This window comes from Opisthocomus hoazin, chromosome 10 (assembly GCF_030867145.1).
Source record: "Opisthocomus hoazin isolate bOpiHoa1 chromosome 10, bOpiHoa1.hap1, whole genome shotgun sequence".
NCBI lineage: Eukaryota > Metazoa > Chordata > Aves > Opisthocomiformes > Opisthocomidae > Opisthocomus > Opisthocomus hoazin.
The window spans coordinates 17,138,439-17,158,990 of record NC_134423.1 but is presented as its reverse complement, the minus strand read 5'-3'; the positions used below and the strand labels follow the sequence as shown (position 1 = coordinate 17,158,990).

Here is a 20,552-nt window from a genome sequence, read left to right as displayed (position 1 = left end):
CACACCCAGGTCCCTCTCCGCAGAGCTACTCTCCAAGCAGGTCCACCCCAAGCCTGTACTGATGCATGGGGTTGTTCCTGCCCAGGTGCAGGACCCTGCACTTGCCCTTGTTGAACCTCATCAGGTTCCTCTCTGCCCAACTCTCCAGCCTGTCCAGGTCCTGCTGAATGGCAGCACAGCCTTCCGGTGTATCCACCACTCCTCCCAGTTTTGTGTCATCAGAAAACTTGCTGAGGGTACATTCTAACTCTTCATCCAGGTTATTGATGGAGAAGTTCAACAAGACTAGGCTGAGTACTGACCCCTGTGGGACAGCACAAGTTACAGGCCTCCAACTAGACTCAGTGCCGCTGATGATAACCCTCTGAGTTCAGCCATTCAGCCAGTTCTCAACCCCACACTTCCTGAGCATCCCTAGGAGGATGTTATGGGAGACAGTGTCGAAAGCCTTGCTGAAGTCAAGGTAAACAACATCCATGGCTCTCCCCTCATCTACTCAGCCAGTCATGTCATCGTAGAAAGCTATCAGATTGGTCAAGCATGATTTCCCCTTGGTGAATCCATGTTGACTACTCCCGAGAACCTTCTTTTCCTCCACTTCCCTTTACTAAGTGAATTTAACCCCTGAATTAGTTTTGGTGAATTTAACTAGTTCACCAAATTTTTTAGTATCTAAGCAAGACTTTTACAGTGAGACTGCTTTTTTTGCTTCATTAAAATAATCACTTGATATCTGACGTTGTATTTAGATATACGTATACTGATTCCTTCAGATGAAGTAAGCCTGCTGTTGAGGAGGAGCTTGAGTTGGTTTGTAGGGAGGGGAGGGGGTTTTTGAGGGGAGCTGTCCTGCTAGAAGGAAGAACTGGGTGGAAACTAGCATACTGTGAATATCGAGCCAAAGTTTTTAATTCACTGTCAGGAAAAAAATGATAGTTCTGCTGCTGATTGGAATATCTGAGGGAGATAGTTTATGCTGGGATACACAGGAAAGTGAAGCTGGCTGCAGAGGTTTGTTTTTTCATGAGTCATCTGTTGTTTCAGTTTCCTCTTGATGATTATTCACCTTCATTTAGTGATCTTGGTTTTGTCAGGCTTCAGTGATGACTCAGCTCTCCAAAAAAAAGTTCAAAAGTTTATTCCCGTCAGATTTTTCATCAGTCTGAGAGTCTTGTGTTCCATTCTTTTCTAGACACAGCTCTTACCATCACTTCATTGCCTCTGCCACTAGACAGGTGGCTCATAATATGCAACAGATAGTAAAGTAAAACTACCCACAAAACCAGATCTTACAGAAAGAAAGAATGGCATTTAACATGAAAAGCACAGGTAGGGTTTAATGTATTGTTTTCCAAAACTGAAACAGTTTCAGCACATATAAGGTGGTGTTAGCATTGCTGTTGGTTCTGAAAAAGGTACTATCAGCCTTGGAAATACTAGCAGTATTTTTGCATTTCGATTGCTCAGCAGAGTATCTGTTTTAAAATAGCAACTGGAGTTTTCTGAAACAAGCCCACAATTAGACGATAGTTAAATTAATCTATAGGAAAGTTTATTCTTGTGGATGACAATGAGATAAAAATGAAAAAGTTTATTTTCAGATGTGTTTAGAAATGAATAATGACAACCACGTACATAAAAGTGCAACTCAAAGGCATGAGGATATTGACCTTCCTTGCAGTGCTTTAGTTGCGTGAAACTCATAACCTACAACTGTCCGGCTGTGTTTTGCCTTCCTGGGCTCAAGTTTAAATGTTAATATGGCTGGTACTAACTGCTGGCTCTAAAATGATCATTCATGTAAGATCTTAAATATATAAAGATTTTTTGATATAAATGATCTTCGTATAAGAATTGCTTATATTTGAAGTAATTTGATTCCAAAGTAACTAACACCAACTCTGTGTAGGTAATCTTAACCGTTGTTATTTCGTAACATTTACAGTCATAAAATAACATTACATTCATCCAGAATCAGTCAGTCAGACATTTGTCAGTGCATCACAATGCATTCACTTCAGGCGTTGTATAGCTTGTGTATTGGTTTCTCTGCGTGTTGCTGTTAGTCTTCATAGTCACGCTGAATGGTGGAATAAATTAGCTAATGAAACAATCCAAAGTATTTAAAATAATGACATTTTTGTAATTTTTATTCTATGCAGCTATAATCCTGTAATAATCATGGAGCCATATTTTGCTGATTTTAAACACATGCAGCCGGACTATGAAGTCACTCTTGAACTTGCAAGTGAGGAGACTCAAAAAACTAGAAATGCACAGAATTCTAGGATGGGGTCTTATGGTGTCAGTATTAGAGTCCAAGGAATTGATGGACACCCTTACATAGTGCTAAACAATACAGAAGGATGTTTGTCAGAAAATCCTCCTCCTTCTGGAAAAGAACAGCATGTCATTTCTCAGACTGTAAGCAAGCCAGCCACAGACTCCAATACTGCTTTTAAGTTGGAGGACAAAAACAGTGAACACACAAAGTTTCCTGGAACACAGCACATGCAACCCTGTATGCTTAAAAGCCTAAAGATAACCAATCTGGATGAAAAGGAAAATGGAATATCAGATTCTAAAGATGGAACAATGAAACCCTCCAATTTGTTGAACTTTCAAAGACACCCTGAACTGTTACAGCCTTATGATCCTGAAAAAAATAACTTGAACTTGGATAGTTACCAGTCTTCTGTGTGCGGTAAATCTAAATCTTCTGTAGATGAAGATAAAACTGAAGCAAAGCCTTGGATTTCTTCATCTAAAGTAGTGTCCTTACAGAAAGCAAATACGTGTCTTGCAGAGCCAACCAAAGCAAATTCAGAAAAGACACATTTGAACAGATCGGTAGAAGACCAAAACAAGCAGCTGTTGGATTGTCCCAGTAGCGCAGTCAGCCCCAATGAAGCATGTGTTTCAGAATCATTTTCATCTGCAGGAGGATCCCCATGTGTTAGTCCCATGGCTTATCAGGAGACAAGAAAACCTAGACCAGATGTTCTTCCCTTCCGCAGACAAGATTCAGCTGGGCCAGTATTGGTTGAGTCACGAAGATCATCGTCCTCATCAGCTACTCCCACTTCTGCAAATTCCTTATACAGATTTTTACTTGATGACCAAGAGTATGCCATCTATGCAGACAATGTTAACCGGCATGAAAACAGAAGATATATCCCATTTTTCCCTGGAACTGGCCGTGATATTGACACTGGTTCACTTCCAGGAGTAGATCAGCTAATTGAGAAGTTTGATAAGAAAGTTGATCCTCACAGAAGAGGTAGATCAGGAAAAAGGAATAGAATTCATCCAGATGATCGTAAAAGATCAAGAAGCGTTGATAGTGCCTTGTCATTAGGGCTTGATGTAAATTCAGATTATTTGGGTGAATTCAGTAAAAGCTTGGGTAAGTCAACTGAGCACTTGCTGAGACCATCTAAAGTTTGCCTTCGCAAGCAGTCATCCAGAGATCAAAAGTCACCTTCCAAAGAGATGAAGATTTCTGCTCGAAGTATTGGAAAACTACAAATGCTTGATAAAGACACTCAGAACAGCAATTTCAGTTCTTTGCAGTACCATAAACAAAATGGAGGTGATACAGAGAGCTTGATGTTTAGGTCATCTACACTCCCAGGACAGAGTAAGAGAGAGGAAGTTAGAACAGTAACTTCTACTTTGTTGTTGCCAAATCGAATCACAGTTCCACCTGAGTCAGGAGCCAAGAAGATTTCTGTTAAAACATTTTCATCCGTCCCTAATATACAGGTAATTTTGAATTTAGTCTGTAAGTTGCGTTACTGAAACTGTCATATTGTTAAATGTGTATTTTTCTGCTCTTTATTAGAACAAACTGCCATCACACAGTGCTTCCAGATGGGATAGCAGAGTTGTTCTGGAGAAATGTAAATACAAAAATTATTCCTGTAGTTGCAGGTATAGAAAACATCATTTGTCAAAAAGCTTATTGTTGTATGGGTGAAGGAAGCTGATGGGGCCAAAGAAGATTATTGTAAATGATGTTGTGATGATTCTTAAGCATAAATGCACAAAAGTAAAATGCTGAAATATGTGTAACTCCATGCAAAATTATGTTTTTTTTCTTTTGGTGTGGATTATGCTTTCTTCTTGCACTAAGCCAAAATTCCAGTGGATCTTTGTGAAGTTTAGGTCCACAATACATAAATTTTTTCATAATAGAATAGAATGGACAACTAAAATTGTACAGGTTATATATACAACCCTCATAGCATTATATTTTTTGACGTTTTATCTTGTCCTTTCAGGCAACTCCTGATCTCTTAAAAGGGCAGCAAGATCTTGCACAGCAAACGAATGAAGAGACTGCTAAACAGATACTTTACAATTACCTTAAGGAAGGGTTAGTCAACATAGTTAACTTTCAGAAAGGAGATTGTATTTTCTCAGTGTTTACTTTCTATTACATTTAAAATGTGAAACTGTAAAATCAAAGCCATAACTAAATGAAATGTCTGTTTCATAATTCTGTATCTCAGTTGTGTCCTGGAAGACATTATAGGATCTCAGAATACCCAGGCAATCAGGACACATAAGGTATTATACAGGATTTGAGTAAATGTTCTTGGCATTTGTGAATCAGAATATGTTTTATCTTTTAAAATACTTGTGGAGTTAAACTTCATGTGATACGGAGGTTCATGAAGAATTCAGATCATACCTCATGGCAGTTTAAGCTTGTGGATTTTTTAAACAACAACAAAAAGGTGTCATCTCAAGGTTTGACAGAAGCTCTCTTGTGCATTTAATCCTTTGTCCACCTGTAACCCTTTTACTTTGAATTTTCTAATGATAACTTATTGAAAGATGAAGGAAAGAGAAATTAATTAAAATATACATGATGCACTTAAATTTAAGTGCATTCCCAATATAGCAGGTTCTGGGAGCTGTTGAAATGTTATTTTATGGTGCGGTAGTCAGGACATAAAAATCTAATACTAATTACTTCTCATTTTCAGTATGTTTGAATAGTATACGTGCTGAATACTTGTCTTTCTACAGCTGGCCGTGTAGAAGAGAGTGGCAGTTAGAGTTCAGTGATTTTTTTTTTTTTTTTAAATTTTTTTTTTTCTTTTTTTTTTAGAAAACATTTGAAATATAAATTTTTAACACTCACTCTTTAAAAGGTTTAATGAAATCATAGTTAAGGTAATTTCAGACTTGTTCATAGATTTTTTTTTTTTTTTGTAGTGGTGATTTTCAATGGTTTGAACACTCTGAATTTGTTTTGATGTTAACAGAATAGTACCTTTGATCTTATTGTTGCTAACTTGTACTGTCTGTTTTAGAAGTGCTGATAATGATGATGCGACAAAGAGGAAAGTCAACTTAGTTTTTGAGAAAATTCAGACTTTGAAGTCAAGAGCGGCTGGAAAGACACAGGTAAACAATTTTTTAAGTTGCTTTGGCTTGTGTAATAGTGATAGTGTTCAAAGAGGGGTTTGAAAATTTGAATCCCTTCACTGACTTCGGTGAGACTATTTTTGTAGTCCCTCAGTAGTGATACCGGTAAATTTCACAGCACCAGTAGTATAGCTTAATTTTAATCATGCACTGAGGTGGCTTATGGGAAATCTTTTTGTTACCAATTAAAAAAGGATGTAAAGGAGTCTACCATGACAGCTTCTACATTTTGCTTCTACATTGAAGAAGGAGAGAGGTGCAGACTTCACATGAACATCAAAAGGTTGTTGAATCGAAGAAAAAGCTAACTACATAGCTTTAAAAAAATAATGGTGAAGCAACTTCTCATTACAGTTATGTAAATATATGTGAGGAGAGTATTTTAATTTGTACTTTTGAAAAGCAATAATCTAGCATATTGTTTAAAAGTGATATTACAGTAATAGCATTTGACAATCTGCCTACTGAAAAGTTTTTGTTTTCTCCTTCGTGGTGCACTGTTTCTTCAGTTCTGAAGCAAAGTGAAGAAATGCCCAGTGGTTGCAGTGATGGCATAAGAAGGATTAAATGCTTACTTTTGATGATTATTCTGGGCTATAATTAGTCAAAGTGAAAATATAAAACACATCTTAAAAAATTACCAAAAACCAGGGTTTGAAAATCTGTCTTGACATACGAGCATGAATCCCTTTGATGTCCGTTTTGTGTAATTGGTGATATCTCAGTCAAATTTGGCTGCAAGTACTTGTGATTTAATTCATACGTTGCCTAATTTGAATTTTTGTTTAGTTTTATATATTTTCTGTATTATTGGCAACATGCCTTGAGTAATTACCAAGAAGTTTTATGAAAATGAAATTATGGTTGCTTTGAAAATACTAGCTTGGTTTGACACATGAAGAGTCTCTGGTGAGCTCAAGGCAGTTGATGCTACACTTTATTAGCCTTGCTTATAGCTTTACTTTAGATTTAAAAAAAAAAGAATTGTGAAAGAGCGTCTTCACTTTGTGGGAATAAACACCTCTAATTACAGGTTTCAGATTCTTCAGCTGAAGTAAAAGCATTGGTGGAACAAAAAGCAGAACTTGAAAGGAAAGTGGAAGAATTAGAGAAAAAACTGGATCTAGAAATTAGGGTACGGGACTTTGTTGTTATAAAGCATTTGACTTTTCAAATATACTTTTTTAAGTAAGTGACAACTTATCAACCAGCTGAATCTTTTTTTGCTTCATATGCTTTTTAATCTAGATACACTTGTGCTTTTACAGAATACTTTTTATTTTACGTATTGTTGCTCATAGCATAGCATATGCTTTTTAAGCAATCCCTTATTAATATTTGAGAAGGAGTTTGGAGCAGTGAATAAAAATGTCAGAGGCATGCACATAAAATTTCTTAGATATCTGCAGAGGCAAATGTTAATTTGGTGACTGCAGTGAGACAGATGTGGAGTGAGAGACAAACTGTATTACTCATTAGCTCCTGTTTGTTAATTACAGCATTATTTTTGCAGTGCTGAATTCAGAGTAGTTAAGTACAGCGATGCTCTGAAGACCCGAGAAGGACAGCTTGGCTTCTTTTGGTTTCCATTTTGAGTCTGTGATAAGAATCAGTATACTTGAAACTCATTAGATAGTTAGAGGAGACTTCACTTCTCACATTTCTAATAAGAATTAAAACACACAAAGCACTGCTTTTCAATAAATACTCCAAGCTATGTTCATAAATTCATAAATAAATAAGCAGTTCTGCAAGTGAAAAATATCAAAGTCTTGAAGTGGCTTATTTTATATAATAAATAAGAGCCTTTAATTTATTTATGCTCAGTCTGTTATCTTGCTTAACTTTTGCTGTACAAAATTCAGAATCAGCAAAATGCCAAAGAAGAGAGAGATGCTACACGAGCAAGCCTGGAAGATCTTCAGTTGCAACTCGATGAAAGTATATGTGAAAAAGAAGTCTTAAAAAAGCAGCTAGAAGAAAGTGAGAAGGAACTCAGGCAAAACCTAGAGGAGTGAGTTAACTCTAGAAAAGTTGTTTGTTGGAATTTGTACCTTTTCTTAAACCTTTTAGATTAAAAGTGCCTGTGTCTTCAGAATATGTTAATGGAATCAGACAGTGACGTTTGTTGTTGTAGGAAATGTTTCCACCATTTGAAAATGGCAGGTTTTTAGAATATCTGGAAGGAAAAGAAAGATTGCTGAATTTACAGTCGAGTTCCTCGTCTTTAAAATATGGTATCACTTGAGTGCTTTAGTCAAGAATATAGTACCAGGTTTGAAATAAAGTACAACTTTCCACTTAAATATCTACTTATAAGAGTTCTCATTTTTACCCCTCTGACATTCAATTTTTCTACCTCATTATATCCCAGTGCCTTGTGGGGAACATGGGAATAGATACTTGTATCTTTTCAGTACTTGAAAGAACAAATTGTTATTTCTACAAATTAAAAAATCCTGTCTGACTTTTTTTCCTGATGAGGCTTTTTGAAGTGAAAATGGAACAGGAGCAACACCAGACTGAGATCAGAGATCTTCAAGACCAGCTCTCTGAGATGCATGATGAACTGGATAATGCAAAACATACTGATGAAGGGGAGAAAGAGATTCTGATTGAGGTTAGTTATAAAGTGCCAGAAGGAGGATGAAAAAATAAAAAGAATTGCATAAAAAGTGGGAACCAAGATACAGGTAGAAGAAATGCGTGCCTTAGCTTTTCCAATTCTATCAATTCAAAACAATATACCATTATTAGGTGGCCTTAGGAAAGCATATTATAATAACTACATTAACACCTAAAAGGAATACAAAGTAGAAGTATCATTGTTTTATAGAATAGGAGAACAAATAATATAATGGTTGAGGGAAAGCTGAGTTATCCACTATTACCAGATAATGATCTCAGTCAGTTTTAACAGTCAGATTGTTTTGTCTTCAGCACTCTCGGAAGCATTTTTTTTTTATTCTTTCCAGCAGAAAAGACAACAAGGAATGGTCATTGGGTTCACTTCTCTTGCAGTGTGGGAAACAAACATTTTTCTCAGTTCTTATCTACCTCTTTGCTGTAGAAGGTAGTAGTGAGGAAGTTCTTAAATTGCAGCCTTAGTTTGACTCCTGCTTCATTCACAGGCAGCATAGCATACACCATCAAAGTATTTTCATAGTTTTGCACCATCAGATATTTTGGCCCATTATATAAAACATCAGCTATGTGTTATGCTTCTAATAGTCTTAGGGTTTAGTAAATTTTTAGCTTACTGTAAAACCTGCAAAAAAATACATCATACAAAGTCAGGTTGGCCTTGGGGAGCTTATACTTAGATGGTTTCCTTCTCTGAAACACAAACAGAACATCCATTGGAGCTATTTGTCATGCAGTTGTGTTTAATTTTGTTCTTCAGGAACTGATGCAAATGAAGCAGGATCTGCAGGAAGTATTAATAGCAAAAGATCAACAAGAAGAGATTTTGAGAAAGAGAGAGAGAGAGCTTACAGCTTTAAAAGGAGCACTAAAAGAAGAAGTATCTAGCCATGACATGGAGATGGATAAACTTAAAGAGCAGCACAATAAAGAATTGCTCAATCTACAGCAGAGCCTGGAGAAAGCAACAGAGGTGAAATAAGTGATTACAATTAATCTCTGCAGCGAAAAATCGTACCTCTTACAGATGTCCCATACTAGATATTTTCAGTACTAACATTTTCTTAGCAAAATAAATAGGTAAAGATTTGGGCTAGGAGATTCTTTGCTGTGGCTGCTAAGTTTTATTTCATACACTTATATAATCTTTTGATTGTTTGTCACAGCTGAAGTTGTGACCCTTTCTTCAAGCTGTTATTTACTGTGTTTACTTCATTGCAAACTTTGAGAGAGAATAGATGGGTGTACCATTTGCTTGTCTTGGGTTAAATGGAATCACTGAAACCTTGAGGATGCCCTGAAGAGTGCCAGTGTGCTTTGCCAGTTATGCTGTTGAAATTTCAGTTTTGGAGCTTCTAGCAGTTTTCTGCAGTTCTTTGCAGCCTGCTGTTCTGTCATCAGCTGCTTGTGTCATGTCCTGTTCCCTGGTTACGTTGTCCCACCTTGTCCCTTGAACTACTTAGTACTAGGGGGTTTGTGGGTTTTTTTGTGTGGTGTTTTTTTTTTTTTAATTTATTAAGCTTGTCTTGTTTACTGAGTGGTTAAATGAGTGTCAGCACAAGGGAAACCACAGGGAGTGGGTGTCTGGAAGCAAACAGGAGGAAAACAGAACTGAAGGAATTGCCTCTTCTGGTATCAGCAGGAAGTCTTTGTCAGGGGGAGAACAGGAACAGTTTTCCGATGTGCATATCTGTTAGTGTTTTCCAAAAGATGTCCTTTGTGAAGTTATGTTTGCAGAGACATTTTATTTCCATCAAATATTGGAGAAAATTTCTAAAGGCAAACTGCTTGACCAGTGTAAGTCAAAATTCTAGGCCCAGTTTTATGCTTAGAAATTGCTATGCCAATTTATATCTTTTACCCACACCTCATTGGAGTTAGGTGAGTTGCAGTTATCGTGCTAGTCATGGCTGAAAACATAATATACAACTGAGTTAAAATTGAGCTAGAAAGTTGAAAGACGTTTCCAAAGCTTTATATGCTTTATGAGAAAAATAGGAGCACATATAGAAGATGCTGGATAGATACTGTATGACTGAATTCTGATAAATTCTGATCTTTTACAGGATTGTTTTTAAATGTGCAACTTTCTGCCGTGGTTAGAAAAGTTTATATGCACTGATTTGTTTATCCAGCGTAGGACTTCTACTTGAGATTGTTTGGCTTTGCTTAAATGTGTTGTTTCTCTTTGTTTACATCATCATGAAGATATTTGACTCATCTGAGCTGCTTGAACTGCATTAATTTTTTTCTTTGAGAGAAGTAGAACATTTAAATTATCATTTTTTATTACACAGTAATTGTAGTGACAGCTTAACCTCAGTGAACCATCTTTCAAAGTTACTGCATAGTAATTTACTGTATTTCAATTATGGAATAGTAATTACAACTGACAAGAAATGAAAGAGTAGTCTGTTTGGCATAACAATAACACAGTCTGGGAAATGGCTCTATGACTGGGTGGCTATGGCTTAGAGATAGTTATAAATAGCATTTATTTACTTGCATGACATTATCTAATAGTAAATTTAATAAGATGTTCAGAAGTGAAATTTAATTAATTAATGTTGCTCTAATCACCAGTTCTGCTCTTCCAATTCTACTTCAAGTGATTTTTGTTTATTTTATTTTAACGAAAACTTTTATCACACTTAATTGGAAGGTGTTTTTTTTGTTTTTTAATCTCACTAATGTTAGTAGCCATAATGATTTTTGAAGCCCAGCATTATTTCTATGCCTGCTGGCTGAGATTAGTTGTTGAGTTTGGTACATCATCTATCAGGAAAGTATAACCAGTCTCTGCAGGGAGTTAGATGAGTGATCTGCTGTGATCTTACATATGGTGTTAGTTATTGGTCTTACAATTAATCTGGAATACCCAACAGTCTGTGTGAAAATTATCAAGATGCTTGACCTGTTAAATTATTTTTTTTTATATGTATATATATTATTGCAAGCTGGAAAGATTTATATTGGATGGTGGGATACAAGAAATTTACATCAAAGATTAGTGGAGAGGACCGTTCTGTTGTATTTAATGAGGAATACAGATGTGTAAATGCTATAACAATGGTTTGTCATACAGAAAATATCAATACTGATGTTTGATACATCAGGCTATATTGGAGTTTGTATGTACAAGGTTGGTAGTTCGTACATTGCTTCTATGTCATCCAAATTGGTACACTGAATAAAGGTGTTTTGTGATATGTATTAAGCCAAAAAGGAAGTTTTTGCAGAGAGAAAGGAAGTAATTTTTGTGCCAGTGTTAAGTCAACAGAACTTTTCAGATGCTGGAGACATCAGATAGATAGGTTGGCAAGTAGTGTACAGTGCATTTAGTCTGTGTGCTTAGAATGCCACATAGATCTGTTTTGAAATCACGTTAGAAACATACTCAAGGTTATCTGATAGGAGAACAGAGCAGGGTTATTTATCATGTGCGATTCTGTTCTCGTTCTCACTGATGTGATGATAGGTTGGAATTTGAGGTTGGTTTTTTTTTTTAATATTGTTATATAAAGCCACAGATATTAAGATATTAATTTTCTTGGCTACAGTTTACCTTTTTAACTCATTTTTATATTGTCTTTTGCTTGTGGTGGTCTTGAGATGGCTGTGATTTTTTTTTTTTTTTAATTTCATTGCTTGTTTATTAAGACTGAGACCACACTATTTCCATTTAACAATAGTGAAAGTTTTACTCTTCCATAACATACCTCTGTGGGCTGAGTACTTTTAATTTAGTAAAAAATAAAAATATTAACATCTTTCTAATTAAAAATGGATTTTTCTATCACCACAAATGCTAGAGCGGAGATGAATTTGAATCATCTCCTGGTTTCAGTGTAGTGCAAAAATGTACATTCTTTAATCTGACCCTACAGCACAACAGACCAGAATTGTACTACTTAACCATGAATGTTCTGTCACTTTAGATGAAGTGCCACTGTTTCAGTAAAACTTGGAAATAGTTTTTGGAATGTAATACTGTAGGTAAAAGGTTGTAGCAAATTGCAACCAGTACTGTTCAAATTCCATTGAAATTGTATCAGCTCAAGAGTGGAGTTGCAAACTCCACAGCACTGTCAAATTTACGTCTGTTTTGAGAAGCAGTCTGCACAAATTATGTTGTTCAGAAAAAGCTGTAATCATCACATTATGAAGAGGCTTATCTAAGCCTGGCATTGACTGATTTATTCAGGGTTCATCATACTTCTGATCTTGTCCTCAAAATGATAAAACAGACACTCAGAGTTTAGAAGCCGATTCATTTATCAACACATTTAGGAATGCAGTGAAGCTAGTGGTTGTGAGCTTTAACTGTTAACGTATGTTAAGACATGGGATATGATTAAAGAGGAGAAGAGATTTTACCAGACCAGGTGGTAGGAACAGCGAAAGACAGTGGTTGCCTTCTGCATATTATGAACTAAAAGTGTACTGCTTTAAAACAAGAAACTAGTGTAACATTTTGAGCGTTTTAGATGAGAAGAAGCTTGAGTGTTGGTTTTTCTTTTTTCTCCATCTGTATGAAAGTGTTGTGAATTTAGGTGAATCCAGCACAGAGCTGTAAAGAACTTTGAAATGAAAGTGAATATTGTATCTTTTTCTACCTAACCTGATCATATGATATTTCTTCTTCAAAGCTATTGAAAATCTCCCACATACAGCAGAAGCTTAACAAAAACTAGCTTAAGCATTGTAAATTATACTGATACATATTGTGTATGCCTTTCTTGTAGAAATGGCTTGGCATATTTATCATAGAATGGTAAGGGTCGGAAGGGACCTTAAAGATCATCTGGTTCCAACCCCCCTGCCGTGACCAGAGGCATCTTCCACTCGACCAGGTTGCTCAGAGCTCCATTCAGCCTGGCCTTGAACACTTCCACGGAGGGGGCATCCACAGCTTCTCTGGGCAATCTGTGCCAGTGTTTCACCACCCTCATGATGAAGAATTTCTTCCTAATATCTAATTAAATCTGCCCTCTTTTAGTTTACAGCCATTCCCCCTTGTCCTATCACTCAACACCCTTGTGAAAAGTCCCTCTCCATGCTTCCTGTAGGCCCCTTGAGGTACTGGCAGGCTGCTCTGAGGTCACCCTGGAGTCTTCTCTTCTCCAGGCTGAACAGCCCCAACTCTCTTAGCCTGTCCTCATAGGAGAGGTGTTCCAGCCCTCTGATCATCTTTGTGGCCCTCCTCTGGACCCACTCCAACACATCCATGTCCTTCTTATGTTGGGGGCTCCAGAGCGGGACGCAGTACTCCAGGTGGGGTCTCACGATATCGTTTAAATGTCAAATGAAACATAACTAAATATAGTATACTCTGAGAACCTGTTTTGGAATAATGCTGTACAAACACCAAACAATGGTTACTCAAGTTATAAAGTGAAGACATAACTGATTGTGGAGCATCGCAGAGACACTTTGGTGCATAAAGTGATAGACTAATTTCTATAGCTGTAGAATAATGTATATTGAAAAAACCAATAGGATTCCAACTAACTTGTGCCACTCTAAGGTGAAATCTCGGGGTTATAATAAATAGCTCTATAGAAACATGATCTTGACAGCAGTAAAAGAAACAAATTATATGATAGGAATTATTTGGGCATAAGAACATAATTATACCATTGTATACATACATCCATAACTCATCTCAGTGTGCATCCTGAATGCTGTGTCTGAGCCTAGTCTGTTCACATCAAGATACACAACAATTGGAAGAGATCTAGAGACAATGAACCAGGATGTCAAATGCCACTGTTGAGTTTTTTCTGTCTTCTGCTTGCCTGAGGCAGCCTTTGCCATGTTGAAATAACACTTTTTTGTTTGTTTGTTTCAATGGTAGAAGCCACTTGGTAACTGATCTAAACTGTATACAGAGTCAAAGAATAATGGAGTGACTGGTCCAAGTCAATGTTTCCTCTTTCATGACCTGCCCCCCACCCCTCCCCTTCATTTTCTGCGTCCCTTTACCAGCCCTCTAAAAGCCTGGTATATTTTTGATTGATTTCCAGTGTGGTCCTACAAAAACAGATGGAGTGGGGGAAAGACAGGGAGGGTGCACAGACAGAAGCATGATGATGGAAGAATGGGTGGAGGCACTCCTTAGATGGGGATCATTATTGGAAACATGGATTTGGGAACTGTATATGGAAAATCTGGGAGACAGATTTGATTTGTTTTGCTCTAAGTGTCTGTTCTGTGCATAGAAAGGAAGTTATTTGCTATGTGTGTTTTTATGCACCTGTTAAATGAAATGCCAAACAAATTATGGAATATTGGCTGTGTTGTCAACAAGAATAATAAACATGCCTCTAAAGCACACTGAAGATGTAACTTGGTGACTGTGGTGCTAAAGCAGACTTTCTAAGTTCCAGCTCCTTTGGTCTTTCATTTCCATGCAATTTACTCCTCCATTTATTTAGTGGGGATGTGTGTTTGTTTGGATGCAGACAGTACCATGAAACTATCACTGAGTGATTTTTTTATACTGTATGTAGAGTCAAGAAAGCCTCTGAGCAAAACTGTCCTGCAAAGTTCTATTTCAGTTGGATTGGACCACATCTAAACAAGAGACAAAAGAAAAAATCTGTTTTATCTGTAATGGTCATTTCACCACAGTGAACCTTACTCAGCCAGGACTATTTCAGCTGATCTCCCTTGGGAAGGGAGGTTGCTTGGTTGTGTGGATTTTTTTTGTTTCAGAAAGTTGGCAAGAGCCTGTGCATTAGGAGGATCTCTAATCCTGATCAACAGAAGACGGTGTATGTTTGTTCAGGTGGTTTGTCCTGTGAAAGTGCATATTTGTCTGTGTGTGTGTGTGAAGTGTTTGACTGTGTAAGTCGATTCAGTAGGGTACAATGTGAACACAGGACTAGTTAATAATTTACTGTAGTCTGTGCAACAACTTCTGACCTTGAAAAAACTGTTAGTATGAACCAGACTGAGTATGTCATGATACACAGCTAGGAGGATAATATGATATTGATATAGCTACTGCTTGAGAGATTAATACTTTCCTGGCTCTGGATTTTATAACTGTGTAAATGGTAGGTCATGCCTGTATTGGAAAATTTTGTTTAATGTGCTCTGTGTAAAAAAAGAAAGGGGTGCATTCTCAATTTTAAGATGTAGGTATTAAAATCTTTCATTACATCTTCGTAAATGAAAACGTAAATAGTTTTGGAAATAATATTGAGGATATGATACTGTTTAGATCAATGCAAATGGCCTTGCAAGAAAACAAGTCTTGTCTCTGAACTGTCACGTGAATAATTTTTAATCAGTTAATAGAATGGTTCTAGCTGAAATGGAAGAAAGACAGTCTGACTTACTTGTAAATTTGTGCATTTGCTTACTTGAATAATCAGCTGAGGATTCAGGTTGTTTGCAGTGTACCTCACTAAGAAATAAAACCACACTGACCCTATTAATAGGTGACTAATGATAATTAACTTCCAAAGGCACAGCCATGTGTTAAAGTAGGCTAGGGCTCATTTTGAGATGATGGGAAGAATTAATATAATTAGTGTAAGGTAGAAAAGCAGTGAAGCCATTTAGGCCATTTAGTTTCTTTCCCAGAAGCTTGGGGGTTTTTGTTTGGTGTGTTGGGGGGAGAGTGGGGAGGGGTAGAGGGCTGTGGTAGCCTAACACTCCATTTTGCTTTTAGGGAGTTTTTGCATTCCTTTTTTAGAGGTATGAGATTTTATTATCCATGCTATCCAGTGTTAATGTGTTGTTCATCCCAGGCCTTCCAACTGCTTTAAGAAATAGTGTCTGAGGTTAGAAGAATTGCCTGAAGGTACGCAGTGGGGAAAAATACCGGAAATGCAAACAGAGCTGCAAACAGAAGTAAAGACCTGTTATATGCATTCATGAGCTTTAAAAGCTAGGTGACTATACCTGGATATTACTGATTTCAGAAGCTCTCTTCACAGAACAGCTAATAAGGATTACAATTAAAGGGCTGTCCCTGTGTTGAGACTTAATATGTTTGTCTTTTTTCCTTGGGTGTCAGTCTTTGGGTGTATGTTGGTTTTGATTTTTTTCTTGCTTTGGAAATTACTTGTATGTTACCTAGGGAAATCAATGTCTAGTTGTTTTATTTAAATTCGATTTTTTTATCTACAAAAAGGAGAGCAAAAGACAGTAGAAATGCATTTGATATGTCCATCACTGCTGCCCATTCAGGAGCATCTGAAGGAGCTGGGTAGATCTGAATCCCTGAAGCCACATGAAACTTTTTACATGTAGTTCAAGAAGTTAAACTACTAGTCCAGCATCAACCTAGAAAGGTGGCCCGTGAAACTTTAGAGTTGGTTTCAGCAGACAGTATCTTCCTTGGTATCTTAAGCATTCCACACCACAAACGAAGTGAGCAGCCACACACGTTCCCTTTTTTCCAGAAGGTTTTGAAAGATTATCATGTCATTTACTTTGATTCCACAAGTATGAATATGGAAAGTGAAAGAATTTGAAAGTCTTTTACTTCCATTAAAAAAACATCTGTTTGTGGTCTAGCTCATTTTGAATAGAGATTTATTCTTTAGATTTGTGCCTCAAATATGACAATTAAAGAACGAACAGTTAATTGCTTGAATTCAGTTTTACTCAGGTGAATTTGATTCTGAAAGGAAATGTAAAGGTTTTTAGAAAAATTGGCTGAGTTGTGCCTAATAAACATTGAATCTAGCCAAAATTTAACAGTTCTAATAAGCTGTGAATAAGATAGCTTTCCCTCACTTTAGCTCTTCCTATATTTTGTAAAAGGACTAAAGGTCCGGTACTGTGCAGTTGCTGCCAAAGCGGAATTTCACCAGCTGAAACACTGAAGTCAGCCAAAACCATTTTCTAATGATCAGTTACACAACCACGCTTGTGTGTTTGCCAATGTTGAGGGTGTTGTAAAAAAGAGGTGTGGAGACACAGAACATTTTCTGCATTCCTATCCCAGAGGTTTTTGCTGTATTCAAGTTGAAACAGAATATTTCATTTGCATCTCAAAGACCTTGTGTATGTGTTCTGTCCAGTTTCTTTGGGTTTACATGATAATGGGTGGTGTGAAGGATTCTGATGCCTATTGTACTAACTGAGTTTCATCTCCAGTTCTTTAAATCTGTTTACTGCTTGCACCAAAGTTGAGAGTAGGATAGTATATCAATATATTTGCTTTACGAAGACTTCTGCAACAAAGGAGTTGGAACAATATTTATTGCTTTATTTAAACTTGGTATTGACTAATTTTAATATTTCTGGACACATATACAACTATATGCAAGGACAGAAACCCAAACTTTACTGGATTCATTTCTTGTTAGGCAAAACACCTGAAGGGGAAGGATGAGAAGTGAGGGAAATGAATTTCACTACTAAAGTTCCCGTGTAGAGAGTAACTTCCTTGAGCCTAAAGCTGTAAACTAAATGCCGCACGCGTATGAAGTCCAGCAGCTGTGACTATGTGAGCTCAGATAAGCAGACCTGTGCTAGGTAAAACTTTGTACGTCAGATGTACTTTATAAATCAAATAGTACACACGTATATGTGTGGATGCATTCTCTCACTTTCTTCTCATCCATCTGTTGTGAGTTAAAAGTAGCTTTGTACTCACTTAAACACAATGTTAGAATATTTCATTTATGAATGTTTTTCTGGCTATGGTCTGTTCCTGCACTCAGTACGTACTATTAAAAACTTCTTCTGAAGAAAGAATTATATTGATTATTTCACAAATTTTAATTCCATTTCTTAGCTGCAAGCTCATGAGTAATGTTATTTCCCATATTAAATATGGAAGGGTAAGAGGTGGAGAGATTACTGTCAAAAGGATCCATTAGTTGTGCATGTTCAAATTGAGGTGCCTAGGTTAACATAATGTTCACCATTATATAGTCCTTGACGTGTTCAGGGTACAATTTTTGTTGACTTCAGTTGCAGCTGTGTACTCAAGCCTTTGGAAACCAGACCCTAGTGTCTTAAGTCAAGCACCAAGGAAGTTAAGGGGCATGCATTTATTGATCGCCTCTGGAAGGTCTTGGTTGAGTGGCTTGCATCAGGAGCTCTTTGACAGAGACAAGAATAGAGTCCACATTCTCTGGGGCTGTATTTGGGTACCTTAGCTGTGAAACTGTCCCTTCTCTTACTCCCTTACTCATTTCTGCAGCACTCCTTTATTTCTGCAGCAATATCCTCTTTCACTATATACTCTTGACTTGTTCTCAAGTTGATTGACTAATCCTTTAAGCTTCAGAATTAAAATGTATGAGAACTGTTAAAAAATTTCAGTGATTATTGACCACCATCGATTATTTTCCTCCTTGTATGATCTCTTTCTGTGGTCAGAAACTGATACTCTGAAGTGGACCTTTCTTTTAGGATTTGATAACTTGTTTTATTCGTGGTGGTTTGAGTCCACTGCTGGGCTGAGAAGTAAAGTTATTGCATTTGCAGTGTGGCACAATGACAGTGTCAGAATGCAGCAGCTTATCTTCAAATAGTCACAGGGACCTCATCATTACAGCTATGTTTTCTTCCTTCTAGACAGGTTTCTTTTTTCAGCTTTTTTTTCAGAAATTTGCAACCCATTTCTGTCGTCTTTTACCTAAAGTCTACTGATAAGGCTTGCTCAGTCTTAAATCATGAGTTTAAACATTATCAAATTTCAGAAAGCATAATAAAATATCTCATGTATTCAAAAATAATAAATTAGAAGAAGGTATGAGTGTGTTTAAGAAGTCTGCAAGGATGTGGGTATTAAGAGAAAGGTGTTACTCCTTCAGAGATTGAAGAGATGGAAATATGACCGTGAAAGAGGCTAAGTGTAAGGAATAAAAGGCACTGAATGCTCTAGAAGACAGTGAGGACAGACAGACTGGAAGGAAAGACAAAGCAAATGGAGGCAAACAAACATAACAAGGAAAATGCTATAGGGTTTTTGCCTTACATAAATATAATTTCATAATATAATATAGTAAAAAGTTGGTTTACTAAAGCATACTGCCACAACTAGCAAGTGGGAGTGAAAAGAAATAACCATGTTTTATATATCACAGGGAAGAAACTGCAGTCTTGGAATTGAGATATGTTAATTTTAAGATCCAAAGAGCCCACTTCAATGCTGAATAGATTTTACACACACACACACATTTTTGGGGGGTTTTGGAGTCTTTTGTTGTTTGTTTCATTTTGGTTTTTGTATGACAAATGTCTGAATATACAGTGTTTCATTCCAGCTTTTGCCTTCAAAAATCTTGTTTAACCGGTTTTATCTGTTATGTGCTCTGTATGTGTTTATGTACATAATCTCATTTCAACCCTCTGAAGAGGCTGATCTACCATTCTGTGAACTAAAGACAATGTTATATTAACAGCGTGTTTGTTAATGTTTCATATTCAGCTTAAATCATTACTTTGTGACCTTTACCCATTTCTGTTACCATGGGTTAAATTTATATAAACTTAGTTAAAATGATTGCCAAAATTTTACCAACATCCCCAAATACTAAATGTAGCAATGTTAAGGGTTTATGAATGAGTACCAACAGGAGTCATTAACTGATGTAGTGTCGTCACACTTTACCTTTTGTTAGCTCACACTGTTCATGTACAGCACCATTAAACATAAGTCACGTGTGGACTGAAGGATATGGATCCACAATGCAATCTGGACATGAGTTTTCCCTGTGTGGCTTTTTTCTTCATTTGTACTTACTAGCCCTATAGTGTATTTCCTTCTGCTTTCATCTTCATCATCCTAGCCCACTCTAATTCATTGCTTTTGCAAACAGCTTTCAACTCCTTTTTTTGAATGTGTGAGCCAGTCAGTGAATTTTGAATGAATGCTGTGCCTTCTTGCTCATGTAGACAGAACCAAAGAGAATAGGATTACCACTGGCTGTTGGCAGATAGCATCTGTTGTACAGTTTAAACTGTCTGTGCTGTTGCCGCTTTCAGTTTTAGCCTATGAAGTGCAATAATTGGCATTCAGAATTTATCAACATACAGAGTAATTTCTCTGTAATTTCACTGTGGTGGTTTTCGTATCTTCTACTGGCATGGTTTATTAGGGGAATTTTATGCAGAATGTAGTGCGCCATCTCTAGTGACAGAGTGGTAAATTTAACTTAGGGTCCCTACGTGAGTAATACTGCCTTCTGGTTGCTTGGGTCTGGTTGAGTGCACTGCCTTTGTGGTTGGGTTCCGTAGTCAAAGGACACAACAATCTATTTCTGCTTCAGCAGTGTCCGTGTAGGATTAGATGGCTGCTGACCTGAACCTTGTGTAACTGTTCAATATATTGATAGGGATCTCTCTCCACTGGGTTCTCCCTTAATGATGTTGCTACGAGGTCTATCAAAACTACATTTCAGTGCTTGTTTACTTTGCATATCCTTTCTAATGACACCTGGACTCTTTTCTATCATGTTCACCTGTCTTCCCAAGATAAGAGCTGGAGGGGAGGC

The 20,552-nt window shown here is 36.9% G+C and overlaps 1 protein-coding gene across 8 annotated transcripts in view; it reads left to right on the top strand.

Moving 5' to 3' along the window:
* Positions 1 to 20,552, top strand: part of CGNL1 (cingulin like 1) — a 62,806-nt gene that overhangs the window by 14,688 nt on the left and 27,566 nt on the right. For all 8 annotated transcript variants that reach the window (XM_075431801.1, XM_075431800.1, XM_075431799.1 and 5 more), the window contains exons 2-8: positions 2,163 to 3,765; positions 4,284 to 4,378; positions 5,325 to 5,418; positions 6,473 to 6,574; positions 7,305 to 7,453; positions 7,924 to 8,059; positions 8,843 to 9,055. In XM_075431801.1, coding sequence (XP_075287916.1) covers positions 2,182 to 3,765; positions 4,284 to 4,378; positions 5,325 to 5,418; positions 6,473 to 6,574; positions 7,305 to 7,453; positions 7,924 to 8,059; positions 8,843 to 9,055 — 2,373 coding nt within the window. In that variant the 5' untranslated portion in view covers positions 2,163 to 2,181. The remainder of the gene's footprint in view (positions 1 to 2,162; positions 3,766 to 4,283; positions 4,379 to 5,324; positions 5,419 to 6,472; positions 6,575 to 7,304; positions 7,454 to 7,923; positions 8,060 to 8,842; positions 9,056 to 20,552) is intronic.